The 13,509-nt window shown below is 36.0% G+C and overlaps 1 protein-coding gene across 4 annotated transcripts in view; it reads right to left on the reverse strand.

Moving 5' to 3' along the window:
• Gabra1 (gamma-aminobutyric acid (GABA) A receptor, subunit alpha 1) overlaps positions 1-8,963 on the reverse strand; it is a 52,128-nt gene extending 43,165 nt beyond the window's left edge. Inside the window, exons 1-4 of one of the 4 annotated variants that reach the window (XM_017314259.1) lie at positions 8,927-8,963; positions 8,063-8,286; positions 5,457-5,545; positions 1,799-1,908 (exon numbers count right to left, since the gene is read on the reverse strand). In XM_017314259.1, the coding sequence (XP_017169748.1) occupies positions 1,799-1,908; positions 5,457-5,530 (184 nt within the window). In that variant the 5' untranslated portion in view covers positions 5,531-5,545; positions 8,063-8,286; positions 8,927-8,963. Of the gene's footprint in view, positions 1-1,798; positions 1,909-5,456; positions 5,546-7,938; positions 8,847-8,926 lie in introns of those variants that run through there. The other 3 variants (XM_006532195.4, NM_010250.5, NM_001359035.1) reach the window with 3 other exon arrangements.
• Positions 8,964-13,509: the final 4,546 nt, after the last annotated feature.

A 13,509-nucleotide genomic window follows, 5' to 3' on the forward strand; every position in this document is an offset into this window, starting at 1 on the left:
GCATATGAGGTTCATCCTATTACTATTGTAAGGATCAACCTGGGACAGCAGGATGGACAGTCAGTCAAGGAAATGCATATAATTTGTCAGCATTTTCAGAAGACTTCACCTTTTTTATCTGTATCAACCAACCAGTGAGTACCTGGCCCCTTAGTCTTATTCTTTGTAATTTATTTAAACTGTATGCCATGAGAGCAATTGTTTTAGCATCAATTCAGATGCTTAGACATACAATGACATTCTATCACTGCACTAGGAACAGAGCTGTGATGTCTGTTTTCTCATACTCTGTCTCAAATGTAAGGTTTTATTTTTCTTGACAATGAGTCTTCCTAAGCTCCCTAGGTGGCTTTTGAGACACTAGACTCAATGTGTCTACCCTCTTTCCTCATATTTTTTAGTATCTGAGTTTATATATAACACATAATATTATATTCAGCAACTTTAGAATAATATTTTCTCCCCAAGAAGTTAAAAGAACACAAGACTTAGACCAAACCTAAAGAAATATCATGTACAAAAATTAATGTTTGAATTTGATAAGAAGGTATACTTGGTAAGCATACATACATATGTATATATGAAAATATGTATTAAAATATTATATATAATATATTGCAATTATATATATATTTGCAAAATCTGAAACTCTTGACATTTTTCTCTTAACATGTGATAATAATATGCAAGCTATGTAATTTTAATGGGGGTCTGTGAATGTAACTCAGGAGTAAGATATGCCTAGCATGTGCCAAGCCTTTCATTCCAGTCCCATTTCTGAACAATAATGAATGAATGAATCTAAATTCATACCTTTTTTTGAAAAGCAGTGTTTGAGCTCTTCAGCTTATTTTTCTTTATGTGTTCTAACTTTAAAGGAGGCTTTCATACTGCTAATTAAATATTACTATTGGCTTCTGTTGCTTTGAAGAAGGTGACAAATCAGCTGTAACTTAGAGTTATAGAGTGGTATGTTGGTTTCTCATGAGACTTGGAATTTCAACTCCTTTCCTTGCTTTATTTGTTTTACTTTAAGACAAATATTTTGATATGGCTTCAATTGCCTTTACTCAAATATATGAGGTTGTGTGTTATTTTTTCAAGGATTAATGTGTGTATATACATACATATGTGTGTATCTATTACATATATATACATACATATATGTATATATATATGTGTGTATATATATATATAATCAAACATTAATTTCCTCTGAACAAATTCATTAGTCAATTAATCAACTAATTATTTTTTAAAGAAGCATTAAAATTTACTAAAGAGAACTAAAGAATTACATTCAATTACATGGTTAAAAAATAAAATATTACCATTTATTTTATTCACTTTTGATCAAGGATATGGGGTCATATAACACAAAGATATGATTGGCTACACAATCTTCTAAAATAAGTATTTCCAGCATAGAATTATAGATACCCTTTTGAATTCAGTACAGATATAAGAGGTGAAGTTAATAAATCTTATACCGAAAGGGAGAATATTATCTTCATTTTTGTACAATCAATTTATCAGACAGAAAAATTGTGTTTTCAAAAATACATATCTCTTTTGTGTCATTGTGAGAATTTTGTGCCTGTTCATCACTATATATAGCTATGTGCACAAAATGATCTTAGTAAATTGAACTAGCACTGAGTGGACTATTAAAATATGATGAATTATCAGTCAATATGCTAACATTTTTGTTTACTGCTTGAAGAGAAATTAGAGATAAATAGGTAAATATTTAATAATACTAAACTTTCTCAAAGAAAAATGTGAGAGTACAACTCACCTCCCAAACCTGGTCTCAGACGATTGTCATAACCGTCCAGCAGTCGGTCCAAAATTCTTGTGAAGACAGTGGTGTTGTCTTTAAGTTCATCTTGGGAGGGCTGTCCATAGCTGAGGGAAGGATATAGAAAATAATAGCATCAAATTTCCACTAAAACCTCTTTCGATTCAATGCCTTCCTCAGAGTTTCTTACTTAACTTGCTATTGGGAGTTTGAATGTCATTAAGACTCTCGTCCTTGTCTCCTGTGTGGCCTCATTGGTGGTAGGCTTTTAGTTTTAATATAGAAAATGAGTTCTAACTCTACGTTTTCAGCTCTCAGCACAGCAAGTTCTAGAAGAGACATACCTTCTCTGAGCAAAGAAGACTGTTAACTCATACTGTAAGAAACAATTTGGAGGGCTTGATCTATATTATTTATCTTCTACGTATGTATATCTATATGTGAGTTACACAATGAATTCAAAGGTTCTTTTTTATTTAGTATGCAAATTTTTAAATATCAAAACTCCTTCCATTTCGTTTCCATACATTTTTTATTTTGATTTTTTGGATGTTCTTTTAAGATATTTAGGAAAGGAAGATACATAAATCATTTATTATGTTATTTATATTTTTATGAGTGTATTGATTTCCCTTAAGATGTATGAAGCAATGAAGATTCATTCAAACCTTTATTTTCTTTAACTTTGGTCATTTCTGGGTTTAGACATAGTAGAAGTGTTGGGAAAAGCCAACACGATGTAAGATGCACTCTAGATATAAGGTGGCATCGTGTTTTAAGACACAACTACTTAAGGGCAAAGCAGAGGTCAGAAATGAGTTTTTTTCACTTTCTGGAATAAGACTTTATTTTCAACCTTCTGTAGAGGAACGGTCATTCCTGTTCTTTCTGTTTGGGGCTATAGTCTTTCAGTATTATTATTCTAGCTTTCAACCACATAGGGATGCACTTCCTATAACTTGTGTTTCTATACCAACCGGTCTATTATCTATGCAGAATTAATCGTGTTTTATGTAATGACCAGCATGACACCTTCAAATCCTCAGAGAGAAGCAGTTTCTATCTTAGAAAAAATTACACTTGCTGACAAATCTCAGTGAAAGCTCTGACCTTGAATGAAAAGCTTAAGTAGGTACAGGGTGTAAAATTAAGAAAGGGAAATAAACCTATATACTTTATATTTAAATTTTAGTATTCTTTTTGTTTCACTTGTACATAGTTATATGGTTAATAAATAAATGTGAGCAAAATAATGGTGTTTTAAACCGGAATTCACTTCTTTGACAGGGATGCCAAATATAATCTATTTTCACCTCAGAAACAAATGCTGTTTTGCAAATAATTAATTTTGTATAAGCAAAATTCAGACCACTTCCTTTTTTCTTAATTTTATAAAATTTTATTTAAAACTTGCAGATATATAACACACCATACACCAAATTAACCACAGTCAATAGAAGGGACTAAGGAAGGACTGAATGTAAATAATGGCCACTTTAAAGATGCAAAGTTAATTTATTTTTCTAGTACTGATTCTTTCATGGATAAATGCATAAAAGATATTCAATACTGAAAGTATAAACTTTAATGTGACTCTTCACTGCTTCTGTTTGAATGCCTATCCTAACTGTATGGACATTAACTGAGTTGTATATACTTTCAAAGACTGCTTTTCTGATAAAGTTTTAACTTGATAGTTATACGTAAAATTTCTCTATGGCACTAAATATATGGAATTTATTTCCACAAGACCATTTTTCATTTCATTAAATTAAACATTAATCCATTCATGTCACACAGATTAAGAGCTTATTCTCATTTGGCAAAATTAAACACCTTGTTGTTTTATTTTATTTCTTAAATCAAGTTCTCAGTGAGTTTGTGACTTCCTGCGTGTCTCATTGGCAGATGACAGTAGTAAGGTAAAAGCAAGATCGGCTTTCAGAAAGTAAATACTTGTAAAAATTCAATGTCACAAAAACAAATACCATCCATCATCTTTCAAGGACACTGGAAGGTCGTGTTGATAAAGACAAAGAGATGTGAACACATCTAGGGATTCAGGAAACTCTCCATAGAGAAAACTCTTAGGGGGGAAGCAGTGAAATTAGGAAAGAAAAGATGATAAGTTAGAGAAACAACAGAAGGTGATTAGACTGCTAACACAGCCCTCAGAATCCCGGGTATCTGTTACCTTTATCTGTGCGTGTGGTGTGTTTCCACAGCTTATGTAAAACACAAGAAATTGTTTAAGCTTATGAATCTTGCTGTCAGCAATTGTTTGAATTGGAATGCAAATACCAAAGAGATCAGCCCCTTCCCAAACAAAACCAGCCCTGTTATTCCATTTGGAATGGGAATCTTTCTTTACTGTGATTTTGTAATCAGGCTCATCTTCAACCTTACATCTAATTTCCTATTTAAATTACAACTGCCACAGAACTCAGGAGAGGAACTAAGATGACTTTGGGAGTGAATAAATACTAATAACAACACAGAATGCCCTAGACTGAATACTCATTTTTGAAGAGAAATGTCAGTTACTGAACCTGCTTTTGATTCCACATGAACAACTCTGTAATAAAACACTGTGCACTAACTCCATCTACAGGTCATTATAATAGTAACACTCCATATAATTTTTCAAAAATCACTGATCACTTAACTCCTGAAATTAAGAGTATCAGACTGTAATATGCATCTTCTTCTTCCGATATTTGTTTATGCGATAATACTAAAAAGTAACACAGCCAGCATCTCATTTTAAACCAATCCTCAGAAATGTCTGCCTTTCCAGATGATTCCATAGCTCTGATTTTTACTCATAAAGATTCACTTCCTATTACACTTCAAGGAGTTTAGGATTTTATTATATGCTGAACACCTTTTAGTAAGGCACAAGAATAGACTAGACAAAAAACTATTAAAGTAGAGAACAATATAAAATATTTGATCATTTAGATAAATGCTATTACAATCTCATGTTCTTTATTGGATCATTAGAAAATACATTTATTAGTTCAACTTACTGAAATTGATTCACAACATTTCTTCTTGATATTAATACTAAATGAGCAAAATTTAATTTTTATCTAGTATTTTACAGCAATCATCTGGTATATTCTATCTCTATTGATTTTATTAACCATGGTTTAAAACACAATATACATGTGTTTCTAGTCATGTGGCATTCACGTTATAAATATTATTTTAACTTATTTTTATTCTAAAATATTATTTTAACTTCCATGCTTTTGTGAGTTACTCTATGATTTTGCAAATAGTTAGAAAATTTCCTATTGAAAACTTAACTTATAACTATCTAGTAACTTTTCCCATAAATTAGGAAATTATATATTTTTTGCTCAGTTACAAATGAAAACTAAAAAGTTGTTTCAGACTTAAGAGTTGAATTCATACATTTCCTAGTTTAAATTTAAAAGTAAAGCTTGTTAAGTGTATTCTCGTGAGCATCCAAACAAGAAAGTTATTTTCATGTTCTATTCTTCTTTAGTCTTAGCTGAAATTTTATTGCAGTAAAGTTTTCTGAATTCCCTTAGTCATGAATTCATCCATGGACAATTTTCTTCCCCCTGATGGAATAAATAAAAAATTACAGAAATTGTCATGCAGATTTTAAAGAAAATGCCCCCACCTTCTTCCCGACAGTGTGCTCAGAATGAGGGTCCAGGCCCAAAGATAGTCAGAGAGACCCCGACTTTTCTTCATCACGGGCTTGCACAGCTGAAAAGTGGAATAAGTAGAGATCAGTGTGTCTTGCAAGAAACATCAGGTTATAACCACTAGGGCTGACTGAGGCAGTTCCGATGAATGCTTTGAAGTCAGGAAATGACCTCACTGGAATATGACACTCATTGGAAGCAATGGAAACCTGGCCCATCCACTCCCCACCTTCCGTACCACCTTTCCATTCAGAAATGTACCAGAATTTTAATTTATCCTATAAAACTTGAAATGGTTTCAGGTGACAAAATTACTCTAGAGTAGCCTTTGCATTTCTATTACTTGCTGATTTATTCAAAACGACCTTTCTGATTCGGGTCCCTGTGGTGGAATCTGTACTGAAAGGTTTAAACTTGGTGTCTCTAAAAGGAGGGCATGTGGTTACGTGGGATCTAGTAGACTAACACCTCTGTTGACAAAATGCATCCCTGAATTCTGGAGATACCTTGATTTCAGAAGCAACTGTATCTGCCTCTTTATAAAAACCATTGGAAACACACTGTTGAATGCCAGAGTCGTGCTTCTCCTCTGTGGTTGTTAAATATGCTCACTAATGTTTCTGTGAAGCTAAAGGATACACTTTAAAGTCAGGCCATGTGCTGGGCTCTCTCTCTCTCTCTCTCTCTCTCTCTCTCTCTCTCTCCCTCTCCCTCTCCCTCTCCCTCTCCCTCTCCCTCTCCCTCTCCCTCTCCCTCTCCCTCTCTCTCTCCCTCTCCCCCTCTCTCTCTCCCTCTCTCTCTCTCTCTCTCTCTCTCTCTCTCTCTCTCTCTCTCTCTCACACACACACACACACACACACACACACACATCAATGCACACAAACATACCCACACATATCTTGTAAGCGTCCTTTAATTTCTTCCAGGGTGCTGCTAGAAAACACTTTGTCTCCAACAGATGGAAGCTTAAGTGGTTTGCTTCGCATGAAAAGGAGGGTATATTTATTCCCACTTAGGTAAATTGCAATCAATCATTATCTGATTGTTGAACTTGGATATGGTAGGAGGATACTGGAGGAATAAATGTGTATGGAACAGAAGAGTTATAGAAATGTCTATGTGTGTGTGTTATACATTCACATAATTATGTGTATATACATAATTATTAAGCCAAATTTTAAAATCCTGAGCACTACCTGGCTAAAAAGCAGATGTAGTTACTTAAATGCACTGAAATTAATCCTGGTCCTACTATGAAAACTATTACATGTATTTTATTTTCCCACTTTCTCGATTCTTAACTCCTTAGTAGGGTCAACCGTGAATAGATGGAAGCTTTATAAAACCCAGGGTTTTTTTTTGTTTTTTTTTTTTTTTTTTTTTTTACATTAAGCATTCTCTAGGTCCATGTGGTATGTATGCCTTTAAATACATCAACAAAATGCTTTCTACACTCTCCCGGATCATTCCAATCAGTAAGAACCATCACACACAGCCATGTAAGCAGGGAAGCAGAATTCATTTAGAATGAAATTATGTAGAGATAAGCACCGTGAGCTTCCTCATAGTGTTCTCTTAAATGTAGTGACCGGTTTTGACACACAGGAGTAGACTATGACAGGGTATCTTGGATAAATATCATTATGTGAAAATATTGCATCCAAATGGCACAATGGTAATTCTTTCTTTAAAGCATGTTTTAACATCTGTTTTGAAGAGGAAACAACTTCTCTTAACCCTATTAATCGCCACTGATTCTAGAAAAGGAAAGAAAGTCTTGAATGGGTGAGAGAATGAGATTCCCATGGCAAGACACCATAGCTCTTGCACTCTTCTCATATTTGCAGAAAAACAAACCTGCCGTGGCACTTCAGTTGTGGAGGAAGAAAGTTTCTTGCGAATACAAACAGAACAGTTGAAAGGCAGCACGAAGCTGTCTCTTGCCCCCTTTCCACCTCCATCCTTCCCCTCTCTAGAAGCATGCTCCACTACCCACCTCCCCTGCCACCCAGAGCAAGTAAGTTCAGCTTCTCATTTCCAGAATGGGAGAGACCCCTACACCAGAGGGCATTTCAGCTGTGGTGGCTGGAAAGGGGAGAAGAGACGTGTTCAAGCAGGGTGAGCCAGTCTTCCCTAGAATGGAGCAGGGTGACAGGTTTTTGGTCCTAACCTCTTAACTTTAGCTGATGGCAACCCCCAGAGCCACTCCCCAACTCACCGCAGCTCCCCTTGGACAGAAAAAAAGAAGAGGAAAAGAAAAGAAAAAAGAGAGAAAGGAAAAAAAAGAAGAAGAAAGAGAGATCAAAACAACATGTCACCACCCACCCCTCAGGGTACATTCTAATCTTCCTTAAAGAGGAGAGCAGGAAGAGAGAGAGAGAGCGAGAGAGAAAAATCTACTCCTATAAGGCTGCAGTTTTCACCCTGAAAGAAGAAAACATTCCTTGTTTCTACCTGCTCCCAGCTTCAGCTCCTGTCCTGCTCCTGCTCGCTTCCCTGCTAGAACATCTCTGCCTCTCCAGCTAGGACAAAGGCAGGTTGCAAGCACTGGGCGATCGTGGTCCGAAGTCTCACTTACCTCGGGGCCCCCTCTGGGCACCGGATCGCTCCAGACCCGGGAGAAAAGTGTGGGAGAGAGGATCGCGGTGAGTCGGAGCTGCGCGAGTCTGCGAGCGCGGGCGCGCCGGGCGGAGGGCGTCCTCGCGCCGCGCTCACTCACACGGTCTGAGGCATCATGGACTCTGCGTGCTCCTGCACTGGAGATTTCATACCCAAATTTGCTTCCCAATATCCAATCTGCAGCTATACAACAAAAGATTTCTCTGTACCAAGACAGTAGTAATACGTCCCAGCGCAAACCGGATGTGAAATAGGCGGTGACTTCATGCCAGAGAGATTTTATTTTAGAAAGGAAGGTGGTACCAGCCACTGGATCTGGACACCAATCCGCCCATTTTTTATATGCAGCGCAATTTAACTTGCACTCTGGCCCTAATCCCCATCTCTGTAGCTGCCGGCTCAAATCCTTCTTCAATCTGCTGCAAGCATTCCTCTATTTTGGGGGGGAAGGGGGACTGAAAAATGGGGGAAGGGAAGGGTAGAAAGGGTTAGAGATGGGGGCCACTCTTAGGATCTTTTCTCTCTTGATATTTATGAGCATACTCTTCTAAGGTGTGCTCATTAAAGCACAACCGATCCTTGTAACTCTGCTACCTCTGATCAAATATTTAACCACTGCATTCATATGAATGAACGCAAGCTAGGAAGCAGGGAGATGTAGGCTTACACGTGTGGAGAGCGCTCTGTCCTCGACTTGCTCTCCCTCGCACACTCCCACACATATGGCTAAATCCCTGCTTGTTGCAGAACCAGGACGAGTGAGGGACAGTAGGAAGAACCCTGTTTGCTAGGGAACGGCCCCTGGGCTTAGAGTCCTTCATACTTTGTCAGATTCCGAGTGCTTTGCATCCCGCCTTTCATCTACAGCATAGAGGACAGCCAGACAGGCTTCGCAAACGGGTTTTTAACCTTTGCGTGCGTTGTCCTGAAAAAGCACAGACTCCCTTAACTCTGAATTTTGCAAGGTTTTCGAACACGGAATATTTAACTTCGCATAAATCATTTCTGGGTTTGAGAGGCACATCTCCATTTCCGGAAACATGCCTTTGCCTTGAACTCCATCGTTTTCGGTTCAGAAAAATGGGGGGGGGGGAATTTTTAGAAGTCAGTGGGGGGAAAGCTTCTACTTTGTTTTTTCTTCTCTGTCCTCTTTTCTTACCTTCCCTGAGAGTTCTTCACCCACAGATAACTATACATGCAGGATGTGTGTGTGTGTTTGTGTGTGTGTTTGTGTGTGTGTGTGTGTGTGTGTGTGTGTGTTCGACATGTTCCTGAGGGATTTTCAGGGACTGAGCAATGACTGTGGTTCCTTGCTGGGTTTTTGTGAATGGCTTCTAGCTCAGGTCATGGGTGCTGTCTTCCTCAGGGTGCTAGTAGACAATGGCCAGCACCTCCAAGAGCTGCTTTTCAGCACTTTAAAACCACATGGGGAGGAGGTGCTGAAAAATATGAGGCATCCTTATGCCATTCATATTTCTGGTAGATGAAGTCTGAATTTGGGTAAACCCGCTGACCATTTTCTTCTAGTGGACTTCTGGCCGAGGAGAAATTTAAAATAGAGGCTGAGTGTTGTCCAAAACATTAAAGGGGGGGGGGGGGGGGACTAATTAGCCAGCACCAAACACTCCTGTGTTTAGCATTCTACAAGTTGTTCTTGGCGTATGCTGCAAGGAAATCAGTTTATAAGATGAAACCTTAAGCTATGCAGTTGCAATGACGTGGCCTTCACAGTCAAGGACCACATTCATAATGTGACTTTGTTCTCTGGCTTTTGGGGGGTGAATTGCTGACAAGGAATTTTCAAGATAAGCGTTTGGAAGGTGGGGTTGAGGACTGACTCGAGGCATCTCTCTTTAAACAGTAATAATTGCCCGCAAAGCACACAACAAGGGTCGATGCACTCTCAAATACCAGCGAATACTGCCATTCCCTTGTGTGGCAGAGCTCCATTTATCAATTAGTTACTTGTTCACTGGGCAGCTTGTAAAGCAAGACTAACTTTACTGAAGTCCTGAAGCCCCAAGTTACCAACTATAAAGCACTTTCTCATCTCTCCAGTCTGCTAACTTTCCATAGTTTCAATGCCATAAAAAAACAAAACAAAACAAAAAACCAAAAAACCAATAGTCATAAAATATAACATTTTTTTTAAAATGTCTTTCCTTCTCCTGACAAAATTGTTGTAACTTCTTTTACAGTTCTCAACAAATTGGGGGAAATTTTGGCTTTTTCCTCTCATGTCACACAACTAAATCTCTCTATTGATTAGATTTTGCAAACACTTGGCTCTGAAATTTTATTATTTGAGAAAACTCTCTGAGAACAATTTCAATCATGTACTGCTTTATGTACCACTATAGCTACATGTAACTCTACAGCATTTCCATACCCTAGAAAAATACATGAAGAATTATGGAGCTAGAGTGTTAATGCAGAAATGAGAATGCCCCTTAAAATAAAATACAACATAGAGCAGATTGCATATACATTACATATTACATATACATCATTCTCATAAAATATATTATTTAAAATACCAATAACTTGACAATTCCCAAAACATTACCCAACATTGTAAACAATTAATGAATTTATAGTTTCCCATCTGAGATATTAATATATCCACATATTTCTAGATATTAAAACACAAAAATTAATAAAAAGAAAACTATTTTATAATGTCCCATTCTATTAATGATTTTTGACAGCTGCTGGCATTACAGTTTTCCTGTTACATCTGGAATAAATCCTTTCAAAGTGTGTATACCTGACAAAATAACTTATTGAAATAGCAAAAATTATGATTTCTAACATTTCTGAGTGTTTACTTTGTAAAATTATATCCCAATTGTTTAGCATAGCACATTCAACTTCTTTCTTAAAACAAATCTTAATATGGCCGTTTTACAAATCTTTCATATTCGTGGCTTACAAACATCAAAACATTTGCCCAAGGTCATTTGGATCATGAGTTATCAATTTTAGTATGGAATCTAAATTTCAGAATTCAGGTTCACTTGTTCATTCATACTTACTCACAACTGTTTCTTCACTGCGAGTTCCTGTGCCCCTACAAATGTGCCCCTACACATATATTTGGCCATTTAGGTTAGTCACAGATATCAATGCACATTTTAATTTCAAAACTATAGAAATTTATCTAGTATTAAAAGTTAACAAAAGATTGGGGAGTAAGTAAATATTTATAACAAGAGTATTTAGTTTGAAGACAAGTGTGCTGAGAACATACAATTTCACTTTTATTTCAGATTTTTATTGTTATTTACCATCTTTCTCATGAAACCAGTGGCCAATATCCCCAATACCAATAGTTTTCAGCAGGAGGGCTCTGAAGTCAAACCTAGAATCAGAGATGCTAGGCAGGCCAAATACCTTCGTCTCTAGTGTTACAGTCTGGTACACATTGCTTTTTCTGTCATTTTAAATGGCAGAAAGCCCTGACCTAATTGAACCCATGACACTGAATCTACTCAACAGAAAACTGCTTTTACTTTATCAACTAGAAGTGTAGTTAGTGAGAGAAAAATAATGAATGTTCTCACTCGTTCAGTGACGTTTTTAACATTTACAAATATCTGAGTAAAAATAAAACATAAATGAAAATAAACCAGCTTTATTGACATTCAAAAAAAGATAGTGGCATGGCTCAGATATATGTGGGCTGAAAATAATTCTCAATATTAACATGTGGCTAGTAATCCATAATAATAAGTGTAAAGGTTGTTACTTGAATAGCTATAATTATCAATATATAAATGAATGGCTTTATACAGTATTCTCAAATTTACTAATTTCACTAGTATATAATACAGACCACCTTACTTAGTGAACCATATAAGTATATTGTACAGAATATCCCTTCTTGTATAATTGATACTGAATTAAAAAATAATTTTTAAAATGGGAAAATTTTGTGCTTTAATTGAGATACATTTGCCATCCAAGATAGTATCTTTTATTTCCAGGATAGATGCACAGTTTGCACACACACACACACGCACACACACACACATACACACACACAGACACACACACATATAGATATATAGATATATAGATATATAGAGAGATAGAGAGATAGGTAGGTAGGTAGATAGATAGATAGACAGACAGACAGACAGACAGACAGACAGACAGACAGATAGATAGATAGATAGATAGATGATAGATGATAGATAGATAGAGATAGATAGAGATACAGATATATATATATATATATATATATATATATATATATATATATATATATACCATGTAGCAGCTCTATGGCAGGGTATATTACCAAGGTTCTCCAAACTTCATTAATTGAAATTTTCAAGCACAGTTATAGTACCCCACATTTAAGTTGCAGCATTGTGTGGGAAAATATCACATCTGACTCTTTTCTTGGAAACATAAATTGTTTCTAATGACTGCACATTTGTTTTCTCTTTATCCCTTACTGTATTTGTTTGCTGTAATTTGGTATGTCTTGTAAAAGCCTCAATATATCTTTTTTAGGAATAGGTTTTTCCTCATAGTTCTGAAAGTATAAGGCCTCATAGAATCCTCCTAGCACGTAGTCTATCCATAGCTATTTCATGCAAACATAGATTTTTCCAAGAATATACTTAAAATACCGTCTTTTATGTGTAATTAAAAAATAACATATACACATGTGCAGGAGCCATGAGCAATTTAATAGTTATTTAAGTAGGGCACTCTTGAGGTTCCCTCTGTTGATAATTTTCAATACAGTGACTCACACATCATAACCTGGATTCACCCATGTTCTTTAAAAGACTTTTCACAGATGTTAAATCCAGCAACTCAAGTAGATTAAATTCAGATTTATTTAGAATTGAATGAAGTGATAAGCTGAGAGCAAGAAGTAATTTTATTCATTTAAAAATAAATAGTCTTCATATTGCCCAAACTCTGAAGAAGGGTTTTCTGCTTTGTAGATTCACTTGGCAATTTGAAGACAATGAGATAAGTCAGAAAGAAGGTATGAAAATAGACAATTATTAAAATATCTACTCTGCATGACATTTTAAAATGCAATTTCAGACCCATGCTAAATGACCTGAATGAAGAAACATACATTATTAGTAGAACAGTATTAAGATAAAACCAAATGAGAACACATTTTAACTGTAGATATGGATGCACATCTATTTCTCTTTGTTGTTTTTTAGGCAAGTGAGATAAATAAATACTCAGTTGTCTGTATTAAGTGTTTATTATCCAGGGGGGAAAGTTTAGGGTTTTCACTTACCAGAAATAGTAAGGGGAAATTATAGACAAGCCGGTTTCAAGAGACTACACTTGGTTTATGTAGGGTCTTCTGGTAGGATTATGATAGGTCTGTTTTACAGTATCCCAAGACTTGAATGTGCTGTTATT

This window comes from Mus musculus, chromosome 11 (assembly GCF_000001635.26).
Source record: "Mus musculus strain C57BL/6J chromosome 11, GRCm38.p6 C57BL/6J".
Classification (NCBI taxonomy): Eukaryota; Metazoa; Chordata; class Mammalia; order Rodentia; family Muridae; genus Mus; species Mus musculus.